This window comes from Crocuta crocuta, unplaced genomic scaffold (assembly GCF_008692635.1).
Source record: "Crocuta crocuta isolate KB4526 unplaced genomic scaffold, BGI_CrCroc_1.0 scaffold3, whole genome shotgun sequence".
Classification (NCBI taxonomy): domain Eukaryota; kingdom Metazoa; phylum Chordata; class Mammalia; order Carnivora; family Hyaenidae; genus Crocuta; species Crocuta crocuta.
In genome coordinates, this window is record NW_027529934.1 from 2,534,231 (window position 1) to 2,551,249 (window position 17,019).

Genomic DNA, 17,019 nt, shown 5'->3' on the forward strand with positions numbered 1-17,019 from the left:
GGGGAGAGAAAAAGAAACTAAGTCAAATAAAAATAAATTTCCAAATTTCATCAGCAAATGGTACTTTCAGGAAGAAGTTTAAAAAGTAAAATGGTTATATGATTATTGCAAAAGTACATACTTATCAGGAAACAGGCATAACACCCAAATGTTTGCAAAATCATTCATATCAAGGAATATATATACCTGCAGATTTTTACTTCATTTTGAAGTATATTCAATAAAAGAAGTAAATGTAGAAGAAAATCCTCAAGGTAAAATAATGCACAAACTTTGCTTTTCCATAGCACACAGAGCTTTTAGACACATTATTATATAATGATTTTAGTTACTACGATATAGAGTATCTGTCATATGTTAGAGTAGGATAAAGAAAATATGGTAAAGAAGCCAGAGCAGTATATCGATGTCCGAGGCCTGACACCAAATCCCACGAACCCCGGCTTCCTCACTCTCCATCCGATCTCCATATGGTGCCTTCCCTATCCCTACAGCCGCCCGAGTAAGCAATGGGGGAAACTTAGTGGAATTCAGATGAAGAATGACAATATAGTCCAACTCCATGGAATTCTGAAATTTTACTAAAATACTTTATTTCAAATATCTATTTCACAAATTTAACTAAGTTTTGAAAATCCCAGCATAGCTGCAGAAGAAGAGAATCACTACAGTGAATCCTCTGAGTCTTAGTAAAAGGAGCCCTACAATTAGAACTTAAGAGTTCTGAGCTATTATATGTATATATGCACGTATTTAAAACCACTTTATTGAGGTATGACTGACATACAAAAAGCTGTACATATTTAATGGACCCAACTTGATGACTTTGGAGATGAGTATACAGCTGTGACACTGTCAAGGATACTGTAAAGAGCACCCAATCTAATCTTCAATTTTGCCGATGACACAGGTCACCCGGACAGGTAATGGGACAAGCTGGGACTAGAACCTAGGTTGCCTGACTCTTAGTTCAGTGATTTTATTCTACTTCACCAATGGTTTGCAAACTTAATAGAAAAAAATTTTCAGCACCATCAGAACTCTTGTAGCTTAGGGTGACCTAGAACTGCTCCTATTGGTCTACCCGCCTCTTCCTCAGGCTACTTTCCCACCAGTGGCCCCAAAGCACTTGAAGTTGAAAACCATTCTCTTATGCTGCCTGCCCTTCCAAGCTGCTGATTCCAAGCACGATGCCACCTAGTTGCTGATGTTGTAAACAATTTTAAACAGCTGGGCACTGAGGCTACAGGCCAGAGGAATCCACTCCTTAATTGGTTTCAGGCTGTTGAACATTTCGTGCCCAAGAGACTCCTAATACAAATGCCAGGTCTATTACTTGAGAAAACCACAACACAGATTCAAACACATTGTGTCTATTTCTTCAGGTTTAACTGCTGACACATTATTCACCTTCCTGCAACGAGGAATCTGGGAAGCACTTGCAGGGACATCCTACTGGTGGTGGAAGTCTGATGTCAACAGTATTTTAGGAGAGAAACCTCTTTACAGGGTAAACTTAGGGGACCCCAAGTGACCCCAGGCTGTGCTGGGGCAAAAAGGCACCATTCTCTTTTTTAAAAGAATGGAGGCAAATTTTACAATTCCCCATACGGAGAGTGTGGAGTGCCTCTGAGGCCGATGGCTCTTTGGGCACGCGTGCACAGGTGTGTTAGGAGCAGATTACCATTAGAGTTAACAGTCTGGGGATGTGGAGGCACGTAGCGTGGTTAGTAAACCAGAAGGAGGACTAGCAGAGCAAACACGCTCTGCTTTGTTGAATATGATACTTTCCAGCCTTTGTATTTTTTTAAAGTTTATTTATTTATATTGAGAGAGAGAGCGAGCGAGCGAGTGCATGTGCAAGAGTAAAGGGAGGGGCAGAGAGAGAATCCCAAGCTGAGGGGCTTGAATGCACGAACCGTGAGAGCATGACCCGAGCTGAAACCAAGAGTTGGATGCTCAACCTGATGAACTACCCAGGTGCCCCCAGCCTTTGCATTTTTTTGACATTTAATCAATGTCTTGCACAGATGTGTGTATTTCCCTCAAAGATAATCTTTACACTGTCTCTTAGCAACCAAGTCTCTGTCAAACAACCATCTGTGTCAATTCAATTCAGCAAATATGTACTGACGTTTTTATGTCAGGAAAAGTATCTGTCCTGAAAATCTAATTTAACTTTTCAACAACACATCTTACCAATTTCTTCAGAAACACCTGATAAAGGGTGAGAGTACAGGGCGAGAAGAGCGGGAGCCAGAAAAGAGCTACAGGGAATGTCAGCATCTAATGGGTGGGCAGGGCAAGGGAAACTCTCCAAGGTGTAAGGCCACAGATGGGGTGTTAGGGGCTTCCCCAAACTTCTGTATTGAAGGCCTAGCTCAATATGTTGGTAACTGGGAGGCAGGGATTTTGGGTGGTGATGAGGTTTGGATGAGGTCATGAGGACAGGGCTCCACGATGGGATTAGTGTCCTTACAAGAAAAAGAGAGACCAGAGCTCCCTTTCTCTCCCATGTGTGAGGGTACAGTGAGAAGGTGGCTGTCTGCAAGCCAGCAAGAGGGTCGTCACCAGGAACCAAACTGGCTGCCACCTTTGTTGTGGACTTTCCAGCCCCCAAAACTATCAGAGAGAAGTGTCTGTTGTTGAAGCCGGCCTGTCTACAGGTATTTCGATACAGGAGCCTGAGCTGACTAAGACACGTGGGGAATGGCCAGACAGGGAGGAGAAAGCCTGGGTGAAGGTGTGTCAGTCCATCCTATGATGGAGGAAAGTGAAGGACTCAGCAGGCTAAAAGGACATCAGCGGCATCATCTGGCAGGAAGTGACTCACTGACTTGTAGATGACAAGCCCAGTTCTTTCTGTTTCATTTGGCCAGTGGTTCTCAACCCTGGTGGCAGGACAGATTCATCTGGGAACTTCTATAAGTACTAATGCCTGGGCCTCAACTGCAGAGGTTCAAAATTAACTGATCTGGAGTCAGGCCTGGGTAGTGATGTATTTTTTTTTTTTTAAACTCCCAAAGTGATTCTAAGGCATAGCCAGGGTAGAGAACTATTGCAACTTGAGTTAAATTGTTAAAAGGAAAAAAAAAATTATCTACATTCTGGTAGAGCAGATCTGACACATTCATGTAACTCTGTAGCAGCGAGAGATGTGCTAAGTGCTCCGTGGATTAGCTCATTTCATCCTCACAGCAATTATTAACCGCTACAAAACTGGCATAGCAGAAAAAAGGCAGAGAGGGGAGTTCGATGAATTCACACGGTTAGTAAGTGCCAGAGTTGGATAAAAAAGCACTTTTATGTAATGAAAACTCAATAAAACAAATGTCACTTGCCATGTAAGAAACAGGGGTATATTTCCGATTGAGTGATTCCACTTCTTCCAAGACACGATTATACACAGACATCATTCTCCTCTCGTATTCACTATCAGCATGGGCTGCTCCAGTAGATCCATATTCCTGGAAACTGAGGTCAAATCAGTATCAATTAATCAACCAAAATAGTCACTACTTCAATGTCTACATGTGTCAGGCTCTTTGCACATGTTCTCATTTAATTTGTAAAATAACGACATAAGCACGGTTGTTTCCATTTTACAGGTGGGGAAACTGAGGCTTGGAGAGGTTAAGTAATAAGCCTGGAATTCAAACCCAGACCTGACTTCAAATTCTGTTAAGTCTAATCACTCTGGTTGCTAGGTAGTAGAAAAATGTTTAAACTCTATACGATGAAAGGAAGGCGACCTAAGACATTTGAAAAGGTAATTATCCATAAGCACCAAACAACCAGCGAACTTCAAGAAACGTAGCTCTTTGATTTTACACTTTTTATGTTACATAAAAATATTTAAAGCTATCAATTTCCCTCTAGGCTCTGCATTAGCTGCATCCCACAAGTTTTGATGTTTTCATTTTCATCCTGTTTAACATACTTCCTAATTTTCCTTCTGATTTCTTGACCAGTTGGGTTATACAGAAGTCTTATTTAATTTTTAAATATGTGGGGATTTTCTAGAGATCATTTTTGTTAGTCAATTATAATTTAATTGTCAGATACCATATTCTGTATGATTTCAAAGTATTTAAGTTTATTGATATTTGTTTTCTAGCCCAGCATATGGTTTATCTCATTAAATGTTCCAAATGTACTTGAAAAAACACATATACTGCTGTTGGTAATATACATGTCAAAATTATCTTTCAAAAATAAAGGCAAAATCAAGACGCTGTATTTTTTAGCTCTAGAAGTTCCATTTGGTCCTTATTATATCTTTAATTTTTCTCCTAATTATGTTATCGTTTACCTTTAAATCTCTGAAAATATTATTAAGAGCTGTTCAAAGTCCAACTCTGTAAATTCCATCATCTGTCATTTGTTGAGTCTTTTTCCTAAATGACTAAATTTTCTCCTGGGTATTTGTCACATTTTCCTGCTTCTACTCATGTCTAATAATTCTTAATCTGATGCTACAAGTGTGGATTTTATACTGTTGAACGTTTCATTTTATTGTCTTTAAAGAATGTTAAATTTTGTTTTGGTAGACAGTTAAGCTACTTGTGCATAATCCTGATTCTTTTAGAGCTTACCTGAAAGACTATTCTAGACCTAGGTTAGCCCTATTGCTAAGGTGGTGTGACCCTTCTGATGTTTCTTTTAAATGTTCTCAGGTGTTCAATAAATCTCTCCATTTGGCTAGTTGGAACTCAAACATTTCTCAGACATGTGTGCGCTCTAGGAATTGTTCAGCTTATAGCTTCCTGGTAATTATTCTTTCCCTAGTAGTTGTTTTTTGCCTGGCTTTGTGCAGTTTCACCTTACATATGTGTATCTTAGTACACATATGTTAATCTTCAGCCAAAGGTTCACAGCCTATGAAATTTCTGGAGCTCTTTCCCTGGGAAGCTTTCTCTCTCCTGTATTCTGTCCTGCAAATTCTAGCTTCTTCTGCTTCCCTGAACCTGATTCCTATCTCTTCAACTAAGCAAGACCACTGTGTTCTGCTAAGTGCCTCCAGGGAAAGTAAAGACTTGTAGGGTTTGCCTTATTTGGGTCCCTTCACTGAAGGATGGCATTCCTGAATTTCCTATTGTCTAATGTTGGAAAACAGTTAACTTTTATGTTTTATCCAGGCTTTAGCTGTTCACAGTAAAAGGAAAACTCCAGTCTTATTTATTCTGTCATAGCCAGGAACTGTGCCCTTGTGATATTAAGTGCAAAGGACTCATGACAGAGCAAATAAAAAGTTAGAACAGAAAAATGCAATGAAACACCATCACAAAACATTTCTTCTTGATAATTCTAAAAAGTTGGAACGAGGTCAATTCATAATTATAGACATCTAACCTGTCCCAATCCATATTTACTGTTATTGGTTCAGGCACTATATTAGGTGCTAGAGATACAAAGCTGAATAGTAAGACAAGATCTCTTCTTCCAAAAAAGCTTCTAGGTTGTGAAAAAGATAGACACATTTTTGTAAAAACCACAGTGAAATACCAGTGTTATGCCTCTTTCTCTTGAGCTTTTTTAAAAAATTAATTAATTTTTATATTTATATTCAACTTAGTTAGCATGCAGTGCAATAATGATTTCAGGAATTGATCCCAGCGATTCATCCCCTATGTATAACACCCAGTGCTCATCCCAACAAAGGTCTTCCTTAATGCTCTTTGCCCCATTTAGCCCATCCCCCCTCCCTCAACCCCCTAGGCAACGCTGTTTGTTCTCCACATTTAAGAGTTTCTTATGTTTTGTCTCCTTCCTTGTTTTTATATTATTTTTGCTTCTCTTCCTTTATGTTCATCTGTTTTGTATCTTAAATTCTACATATGGGTGAAGTTATACGGTATCTGTCTTTCTCTAACTGGCTAATTTTGCTCAGCATAATACCCTCTAGTTCCATCCATGTAGTTGCAAATGGCAAGATTTCATTCTTTTTGATGGCTGAGTAATACTCCATTGTATATCTATACCACATCTTCTTTATCCATTTATCCATCAATGGGGACATTTGGGCTCTTTCCATACTTTGGCTACTGTCAATAGTGCTGCTATAAACACTGGGGTGCATGTACTCCTTTTAAACAGCACACCTGTCTCCCTTGGATAAATACCTAGTAGAGCAATTGCTGGGTCGTAGGGTAGTTCTATTTTTAATTTTTTAAGGAACCTCCATATTGTTTTCCAGAGCAGCTGCACCACTTTGCATTCCCACCAGCAGTGCAAAAGAGATCCTCTTGAGGTTCTTTTTTAGCTGCAAGTCCTTCTTTACTTGGAAAGAACAGAATATATAATAACAGAATATATAATATCAAGAACAGAAGTTTTAGGAGGAAGCCACTCTTTGCAGTTGCATACTATTGAGAATGAAACCCAAAGAACCCTCCTTCAAGGTACAACCTTTTTTCCCCAACTTTTCCTGCTACAAAGAGCAGAGGCTAGGGGAACAGGTTGGGAGAATTAGAGGGGATGGAGAAGAGTGAAAAAAAAAAGCGGTAGGAAGAAAAGAGAGTGAGAAAGAGAGTAGCAGCATGAGTAAGCTGGCTGGATAACTCCCTTTAGCCCATCCCTGCTGACAAGGCACCCAAACTCTCTGCTAAAAAGTCAATCGAGAGAAAAACTTACGCTTATCATACCAGTCAACAGTACAATGATATCTGGGTGCCAAGAAGTAAAATGAGTATGGCATAATCAAAAATGGTGTGAGCCTCGAATCATCGATTAATGGGCAAAGACTGTAAAGTACAGAATATAAGCACACTTTGAAACTTAAAAGGGGTTTGTTTTTTAAAAATAAGCACTGTAAGTCTGAAGGGAAAATGAACACTGGTGAGAACAGGATAAAAGGAAAAATAAGCAAATATTAGTATGTTATGAAAATATTAAAATGGATAAGATGAATGGGGAAAAAGATAGCCAAGTGGCCTAGTCTGGGAGTAAGCAGAACTTTAAGACAGAAGCAAGGACCTTGCTATTGTCCTGAAAAGAAATGGTGAGTCAATGCTCTAGGGTAGAGAAATTTTACCCTGCTTTGCTCACTGTATTCTCTTTGAGGAAGCTGACCTTGGAATCAGAGGCCTTATTAGATTGGAAATTACAGACAGTTGAAAATGCATATTCCCAAACAGAATACTGTAAAGGGAAAAAGAAAAAAACAAAACCCAACAGACCATCCTTGAATAAATAACTAATGGAAGAGGAGAGAAGAATATTAATGAAGCAAAACCAGGACTATCTTTTTGTTTAGGAAACCAACGAATAAAAATGTCAAGCTTAATTATATTATTAACCCAGTTTTTCATATCAAAATTTAGTTATAGTATACCAGAAGAAAATAATCAAATTTCAAAGAATTTCCTCTTAGTTATTTTTCAGGTCAATGTTTTAAAAATAGGAGTCAGGAGGTAAATAAACAGTGGAGTGGAAAAATTCAAGTTTTGTCACTAGCTGTGACCTCAGGTAAAAACTGGAGAAGTCCCTGTTCTTTCTTCTTGTATAAAACCTCTTCCCAAACACTGTTGTGATGACTAGGTAAGATAACATATTTGAAAATGTACTTCAATGTAAACTATTATTAGAAATACCTTGCTGATTCTGGATCCAAAATGAGGGCTTCTATTGCATGAGATATCAATAAACAGCTCTGCTGCTGTCTGGATGGACGTTAAGGTTATACATGAAAAGAGAGAAATCCACACAGACTTTATATTCTCTGAAGTTCAAGTCAAGATGAAGATCACATTTTAAGTTAAGGTAACCATAATGTTATCAAATCAAATGGTTTGGGAGTCTTTTATTTTCCCCCTTTTATTGTTTATAATAGTGTCTCTGATATTTTGTTCTAGGAAGATTACTTCAGAGGCCACATAACGTGGGAAGAGGGGGAGGGAACCGAGCAATAGGCTCTGAGTTTCAATCACAGAAACAGTTTTCTTCTGCTTTGAGGTAGGAGTTTCACTGATAAAAGTTAAAAACAGCAGCAACCAAAATGGTCTCTAGTTGCCCCAGAGGTTCCTAAGCTGGGGCTCAAGCGATCTGTTAACCCTGCTGCAACTTTGTAAATCTGTGGGGGATGTGCAGAAATGCATTCTGGATAGGAGAGGGTCCACAGCATTCACGATTTTTACTTACAACAGCAAAAGGCCCAAAACTACTAATTTATAGGTCCTACAACTTAAAAACAGTTTATCTCTGCCCTCCTTTCAAAAAGGGTTTGAGGCTGCTAATAGAAAATATGGAGACCTCACAGAGGGCTTAGGGCACAAAAGGGACAATGAAGATTACAGAATAATACAGATCACTAATAAAAGTGATGGGAACCAGGGTTGTTCTCCATGAAGAAAACAGAGGTGATGCAAAAGAGAAAATGTGTTTCTGGTGGGAAAATGTGTTGTGTTTTCCGCTGCAGTTCAAGTGAGCACTAAGTATGCAACACTTGCTGGGTTTTGGATGCTCTTCTTAACGGTGGAGAAAGGCCACCACTGAGTTACTATTAATTTTTAAAGCCTGGCTGAAGTTAAAAAGTACAATTGTACTGCTCATACTAGATTTCAAAAGACAAGTTATTAATTATAAATAATTTGCAGGCTTATCTACTATGTATATTTTTAGTCAAGCATGTCCAAAGCATTAACTCCACATTTAAAAGAACACTTCCAAAGAACAAGAAATAACGAGGTGGCTTAGGATATAGTTCCACGTTCCTCAAAGTTGCTGAATCAGCATCAAAAGACGCCTGATAAAGATCCCCATATCGGGAAGCAAGGCTTCGGAATTCTTCCATGGACTGTTTCATCTGAAAAGAAGGAAAACTATCCATTATGAGAAACAAACAAGTTATCATTATTGTATAATAATAGACTACAAAAATCAAAACATAACAACCCCTCCTAAAACAATCAAACACATCCAAAAAGTAGTTCAACTCTTTTCATTTCCATTCTATTCATTCTTACAACCCTTATTAAATAAAATTGACAAAGACAGTAAATGTTCACTGAAGTATAATAATTATAATAATACATATGATACACAGAAACAAAAACATTGCTTTTTTAGCTTCAGGTTCCACTAAAAGCATTAATACAGTTATAAACATGCAGCACCTAGCAAGACAATCACTTTGCCACTCCAAAAAAATGTCAGCCTATTTTTGGCAAAATAGATGAGTTAATAAGCATTTGATGGTTAATAAAGATCTTTTAGTCAAACCGCTGATTTTGGGCTTTTTCATCTCACAACTAACCTCAAAAACCTCTAAAGTATAAACAAACACTGCACTGAAAATAAAGTTAAGACACACCTGATTGGAGATGCGACCACACCTCTGAAGGTCATTACCTAAGGTCATGGCAATGGTTGTGGCAATTGCAGGTGGAGGGCTTGTCTTTAGGCTATTGCAAGTACAGATAAGTTGAGAGAAGGCTTGTAGAAGGTCAATCCTGAGTTTTACAAATTCACACTGAAAACTTAAAGGATTCAGTGGTGTGCTGGCAGCCTGGGGGGAAAAAGATATACATAAGACAAAGTAAACACATAATAGCAAGATGGTGCCAGGCAAAAAATATTTGGCACCGTTCGTGCATAAGAGCAGTAGCTCTAACACTGATGGATAAACACCTACATTATAAGAGGAATGATGTAATATTAGAAAGAAAAACTTAGCATTCTTAGCATCAGCTCTGAGAAACTGTTCCATCAGCATTCAGGTTCCTTACTTCCTACATTCACAGACTCCACAGCATGTGGGTTGGTTAGATCATCACCAGTAAGACATCATTTGAGGGACACTTCAAGGACATTTTCATTCTTCCAAAACCCCTTAACACCACCTTCCTTTCTTTAAAAAAATTTTTTTTTTAGTATTTATTTACTTTTGACAGATGGAACAGAAGCAGGGAGGAACAAAGAGAGAAGGGGACACAGAACCCTAAGCAGGTTCCATGTTTTCAGCACAGAGCGTGAGGTAGGGCTAGAACCAACGAACCATGAGCTCATGACCTGAGCCCAAGTCACTTAACCAACTGAGCCACCCAGGTGCTCTGCCACCCTCCTACCTTCCTAACCTGAAATTCTCATCACTGGAATCATTAATAGGATTTTTAAAAGATGGGGGGCGGGGAGGAAAGAAAGATAAGGGCAGGAGAAACATGGTGTTACACAGTCACTGTTAAAAAAGCGTGTTGTCACATAGCCACATTTTCCCACTGTGAGCCAGGATTAATATTCAAAAGAATTTCTGAGTAGACACGTTTAGAATGCACAGAGAGGCTAATGGAAGGAAGAACGGGTCAAAAAACACAAAGAAGTTTCAATGAAAATGGAGAAGTATCAGGGGTGAGTTCTGGATAGTAAAAGAGTAGCATTTGCTATGTACACAGTAAGTCAAGCCAGACTTGTGGGCAGAGAACCAGGACAACTTTTAATCACTCAGCAACTATTCTAGCAGAGAACTGAGCATGGTGCTTTCAACAAAAGGGATACCAAAAATATCCTAAATTAACAATAAATAGAGGAATAGTGAAAATAATTTTTCTCTGACATGACTAGCTTAAAACATGCTGATGCCATTTGTTCCCTACGTACTACCTCACTTCACTATTCTTTCAGCAGGAGAGCAAGGCATCTGACTTTGGGAAGTCAGGTACAATGTTACCACGTAGCCAAGTATTACATATTGACCTTAGTGTACTTCTCTCTACTTTTAAGTGTCAAACAGTAAGTTTGTTATTTGGTAGTTTTCATATTTTATTCTAGGAAATAATTAGCCACTCCCTATATAAGAACATACAATTGCTCTAGTATCCTTTTCAAACTGCAGGGTCCTTGATGATATTTAAAAGCCACGTATAAACAGAGCTATAGAAGTTAGAGGTAATAATTGTACTCAATATAGTGAATTCTGTGGTTTTCATGCTTTTGGGATGTCTGTTCTAATCAGGAAACAGTACAGATTAGGAGTTTAAAGAGATCATTTCTATTGTCTTTAATTCCTTAGAGATTTAACTTGCTCTTATAAGATCTCCTCGGCTCCTTAAGCTACTACCTGCTATTTTTAACTTACCACTTGTCAGTAACTTTACAATGGTCAGGAATACAAGTAGGTGTATAGGATACTGTTATATAAATACAGTACAGACCGTCTGACCAGATAAAAAAACACTGGCAATCTTGTCCTAACATGCATTATAAAACTGAAAGAGAAGCAAGGTGTAGTTACAATGAGGGAGATTTACTGAAACTCTGGATTTATTTTTGAATATTTTATTGATGATATAAGATGGTAACCCTGAAAGTGACTGAGCATCTTGGACTGTGTTAAACTGAAGGAAAGCAATGCTAAGTACAGTACACATGTTCAAAAGAACATAGAAAACATATATTTGTCATAGAGGTCAGAGGTTTCAAAAGGTAATACCACCCATGAAAGACAGAGTATGAGCAGGGGACGGGAAGTGAGAGAGGGAGACACAGAATCCAAAGCAGGCTCCAGGCTCCGAGCTGTCAGCACAGAGCCCGACGCGGGGCTTGAAACCATGACCCATGAGATTATGACCTGACTCAAAGTAAGATGCTTAACCGACTGAGCCTCTCAGGTGCCCTCCACCCAATTCTCTGAAAGGAGCTACCTAAAGAACCAACATGGCTTAAAAGAAAGCTATCTGATGCGCCCATTTAAAAAACAGGGTGTGTGTATGTGTAAGCCATAATGTAAACCGTGGTCCTGGCAACCATCATTGTGCTTTTGTTTCTATAAATCTGACTTCTTTAGATATCTCATACAAGTGGAATCATGTAGCATGTGTCTTCTTATATCTGGCTTATTTTACTTACTATAACTTGGATTCTGAAAGAATAAGCCAAGCATAAGGCAGTCATGGCCTTGACTGTTTTAGACCGGGCCTTCTGCTAACAACAGCAGTAAAAACTGAATACAATATTAAGAACATCTATTTGAAAGCACTGAAGACCATATTAAGGCAAAAAAGGATTTCGAAGTAAAAATCTAGGAGAGGAGACTGACATTTGGTGACATTTTCTCCCTTGAGATATCTGCTAACTTGCAAGCTGCTCCTGAGAGCCCGAGAGGCTGAGCAGAATTGTCGGCAATCTCCTAAGACCACGGGGGTGCTGTGGAGAACACTTCAGGCTTGTGGCTGTAACCTCAAAGGGCTATGCCCTAGGAGTCAGGAGAACCCAAAAATATATTGGCTCTCTCAAGGACTGAAGCCTAGCTTTGATTCAGTTCAGTTCAGTCCTTGGTTGGATTAGGGTGATCTTAGCCTAACTGTCTGCCAATAGATATAGAAGGCTCTGGATGAGTAATCGCTAGACTTTTTCATCCCCACTGTCCAAAACCAAATAAAAAATTACGAAGCATTCAAAAAATACAAAATTTTCCAAACCAAGAGGCAGAAAAACAAGTCAAAGACATAAACCACAACAGATCCAGAAAACAGATCAGACATGAATTTTAAAACAACTATGATTAATATATTAAAAGAAATTAAATGACAAGACAGAGTCCTGGCAGAGAACTGGAAAATATAAAATAACCAAATGGAAATTCTGGAACTGAAAAAGAACAAAAAACAAAAAACACAACAAATAAAATTAAGAACTTAATGAATGGGTTTGACAGCAGATTAGACACAATGTAAGAATTACTGAGGTGGAAGACGAATTACCTATCAGTCAGAAGAACATATATAGAGCTAAGAATAGAGAGATAAAAAGATGAAAATGCAGAAGAGAATGTAAGAGATAAATGAAACATGGTCAGAAGAGTTACTGTAGGTGTCTGGAGTCCTAAATGAGAGAGAAAGGGACAGAAGCTATAGCTGAAGAGACAATGGCCAAATGTTCTGAAATGGATCAAAGTCATCAAGCCATAAATTCAAGAAAACACTATGAGCCCCAAAAAGTGGTAAGAGTCTAAGATGGAAACCACCATGGGCAACTTCTGGCGGTATTTATTAAAGCCGAGCCTCAGTATATCTTATGACACAGCACTATCATTCGGAAGAAATGCACACCTCTACCAAAAGATGTGCATTAGAATGTTCATAGTCAAATTACTCTTAATAGTTCCAAACTGGCAACAACCCAAATGTGCCCTAGTGATATAAAGGATAAACAGATTGTTTTAATAGTCACCAAAAGAGTATTACAGAGAAATGAAAATGAATGAATTACCATAATATGCAAAAACAAAAGAATGAATGAATCATACAAACATAAAGTTGAACAAAACAAGCTAGAATCCAAGAATACTACTGTACGATTCTCTAACTGATGATTAAAAACAAGGCAAAACTGATCTATTGTTTTAGAAATCGAAATAGTGCTGAGTTCTGGGGAGAAGGGTAAAGGGAGCATGAAGTGGGGGAAAATTTTAAAAACAAAAACCATAAAGGAAGAAAGACCAATAACTTAGGCCACTAAGTCTTAAACTACTAAGGACTGCTGTCCATCAAAAGATAGAAAGTGGGGTAAAAGCTACAAAATAAGATGATATTTGCAACTCATATAACGTACAAAAAACTAGTATCCAGAACAATTAAGGAATTCTGACAAATCAATAAGACAACCAGCCTGCTAGGAAAATGAACAAAAAACTTCAACTTTCACTTCTGTGAAACATTTTTTATCTCCCTCTCTCTCTCTTTCCCTCTCTCTCTCTCTCTCTCTCACACACACACACAACCGAAATACAAATGGCCAAACATGAAACAAATGTTTAACTGTTTCAAGAAAATAAAAAGGCAACTACTGAATGGGAGACAAGATTTGCAAATCCTGTATCTAACAAGGGGCTAATATCCAAAATATATAAAGAACTTCTATTAACCCAATAACAAACCAAAACAAACAAAAAATCTGATTACAAGATTAGCAGAAAATCTGACTAGACATTTTTCAAAAAAAGACATAAAGATGGCCAAGAGGTATATGAAAAGATGCTCATCATCACTAATCATCAGAGAAATGCAAACAAGACCATAAGATATCACTTCAGACGATTATCAAAAAGACAAGAAATAAGTGTTGTCACGGATGTGGGGAAAAGGAAACTCCTGATATACTGTTGGTGGGAATATAAATTGGTGTAGCCACTATGGAAAACGGTATGGAAGGTTCCTCAAAACACCAAAAACAGAACTAACATATGATCCAACAACTCCACTTCTGGGTATTCATCTGAGGAAAACAAGAATATTATCTCAAAAAGATACACGCACCCCCATGTTCATTATAACATTATTTACAACAGAGATGGAAACAACCCAAATGTGTCCATCAATAGATGAATGGATAAAGAAAATGTGGTATGTATATATATATACATACAATTATACACACATATATATATAAAATGGAGTATTATTCAGTCATATAAAAGTGAAATTTTGCCATCTGCAATAACACAGATGGACCCTGAGGGCATTATGCTAAGTGAAGTAAGTCAGACAAGGACAAATGCCATATGATCTTATTTATATGTGGAATATAAAAACAAAAAATAAAAAACTCAAAGCTCATAGATAAAGCGAATAGATTTTTGGGTGCCAGAGGTGGGGAGGTAGAGGGGGTAGGGGAGTGAAAGGGGTGATAGGTGGGTGAAATTGGAGAAGGGGGTCAAAAGTAAAAACTCCCAGTTATACTCCTTACCCTTATGACAAAAAGAAACATCCCCACACACTTTGGAGCAGGGGACAGATATACCACTTCAAATGAGGTCTACTGCCCTAGAGATGGATTTTCAACCTCAGTACACCAGCTACATTTTTGGACCAAGTAATTCTTTGTTGAGGAGACTTGTCCTGTGGGTTGCTGAAGGTTTAGAGGCATCTCTGGCCTGTGTCCACTAAATGCCAGTAATACCATGACGAATCACGATGGCCAAAAATGTCTCTAGACATTGCCCAATGTCCTCTGGAAGGGTGAAATAATCTCCAACTGAGAATGACTGTCCTAGAAAAAGCTTTACATAGTTCTGTCAAAAGACATGTACAAGCATGTTCACAGTAGTACGGTTATAATAGCAAAAAACTGGAAAAATTAAACTTTCTATCAACACTAGAATAAGCAAATAAATATTCATATGATGTAAGAATATACACCAGTAAAACCCACCTACAGCTTCATGCAACAAGATGAATAAATCTTAAGAACATCAATTAGATAAGGATGCCTGGGTGGCTCAGTCAATTGAGTGTCCAACTCTTAATTTCAGCTCAGGTCATGATCTCCTGGTACATGGGATCAAGCCCTGAACCAGGCTTTATGCTGACAGTGTGAAGCCTGTTTGGGATTCTCTCTCTCAACTTCTCACTCTGCCCTTCCCCTCAGGCATACTGCCCGTTACACACACTCTCTCTCTCAAAATCAATAAAACTTAAAAAAAAAAAAAAGGAACATAATTTAGATAAAGCAAGTTGAAGACAAATATGTATGATTCTTTTTTATATAAAATTCAAAAACAACATAAAATGGTACATTGTTTAGAATTACAAAAAAGCATGTTAAAATTATAAAGAAGGGGGCAGGAATGGTACACATAAGATGCCGGATGGTGGTTACCTTTGTAGAGCAGGAATGGGATGCAAACATAGAGGAACTTTAGAGGCTATGGTAATGTCCCATTTCCTAAAGATGATAGGTAAACTTGGAATATTTGTTACCTTTTTTATATACCCTCTACAATATATATGGACATGGTATACATACTTCCTATTTTAAAATCAATAAAGTTAAGAATCCACCATTGTAGGTAGAATGCTAAGATGGTTCCTCTGGTTCATACCCCTTGGTATCCACATCTTTAGTAATCACTGAGCGTGAATGAAACCTGTAACTTGTTTCTAACTAATGGAATATGACAAAGGTGAATTTTGGAGATGTAATTTAGATTTTTGATGAAGTGACTTTATCTCAATCAAAAGAGAGATTCACATATTCTGGGTGGATCTCCTCTTATCTGGTGAGCCCATTAAAAGACAGTCTTGAAGGCGAGAAATCCTCCTGGCCCTGAAGCTTCCACAGATTCTACAGCCAGGAGGAAATGAATTCTGCAAATGTGAGTTCAGAAGGGGACCCTGCACTTCTTCGAGCCTCTGACAAGACAGGCCCTGGCAGACACCACGACTGCAACCGTGACAACACGGGCAGAGGACCCAGCTAAGCCATGTCTGAACTTCTGGCTCATGGACACAGTGAAATAATAAATGAGTGTTGTCTTTTTTTTTTTTTTTTAATTTTTTTTAATGTTTTATTTATTTCTAGGAGAGAGAGAGAGAGAGACAGCGTGAGCAGGGGAGAGTCAGAGAGACAGGGAGTCACAGACTCTGAAACAGGCTCCAGGCTCTGAGCTGGCAGTCAGCACAGAGCCCGACGTGGGGCTCGAACCCACGAACTGCGAGATCATGACCCAAGCGAAAGTCAGACGCTTAACCGACTAAGCCACCCAGGCGCCCCAAATGAGTGTTGTCTTAAAGTCACTAAATTTGTGTGATTTGTTACAGAGCACAGAAAACTAAAATACTTTTTACAATTTTTATTCTTAAGCAGCAAGATAACTCTATCTAATTAATCACCGTGTTGGGAAATTAGCCACCCAGTGTTGCTGCAGGGTCCCTGTGAGCACAGAATGCTGAGCATCTCCTGTTTGGTTTGGCTGAAGGAGGTCATTCAGAGCTGTACAACCTCATGTCGACTCATTCACGTGGCAGGAGTGGAAGCGCAGTCCGTGCTCCTATCTTCTCAGTTACAAAGACGTAAAAGCTACTCTCAAATCCACACTTGCTCAATGAATGATTAAAATAAAGTCTTTGCAAAAACCCTGATGGTAGAGTACAATCAGAAATGTGGAGAGTTCCAAATGATGGTAAGGATCATACTGCCTTCTTCTCTACCCTATTCTCAAGAAGAGAATCATTTCCCCCCAATTTTTTTTTTAACCTCAAAGCAGAGTCTGGCACATAGTAAGTGCGTATGGTCTGCCGAATAAAA

General features: G+C 38.5%; 1 protein-coding gene across 1 annotated transcript in view; it reads right to left on the bottom strand.

The window, feature by feature from the left end:
- The window catches only part of INTS7 (integrator complex subunit 7), an 85,657-nt gene that overhangs the window by 6,232 nt on the left and 62,406 nt on the right, over positions 1-17,019 (bottom strand). Inside the window, exons 14-17 of the mRNA XM_077763178.1 lie at positions 9,311-9,505; positions 8,691-8,803; positions 7,593-7,661; positions 3,342-3,474 (exon numbers count right to left, since the gene is read on the bottom strand). Coding sequence (XP_077619304.1) covers positions 3,342-3,474; positions 7,593-7,661; positions 8,691-8,803; positions 9,311-9,505 — 510 coding nt within the window. The remainder of the gene's footprint in view (positions 1-3,341; positions 3,475-7,592; positions 7,662-8,690; positions 8,804-9,310; positions 9,506-17,019) is intronic.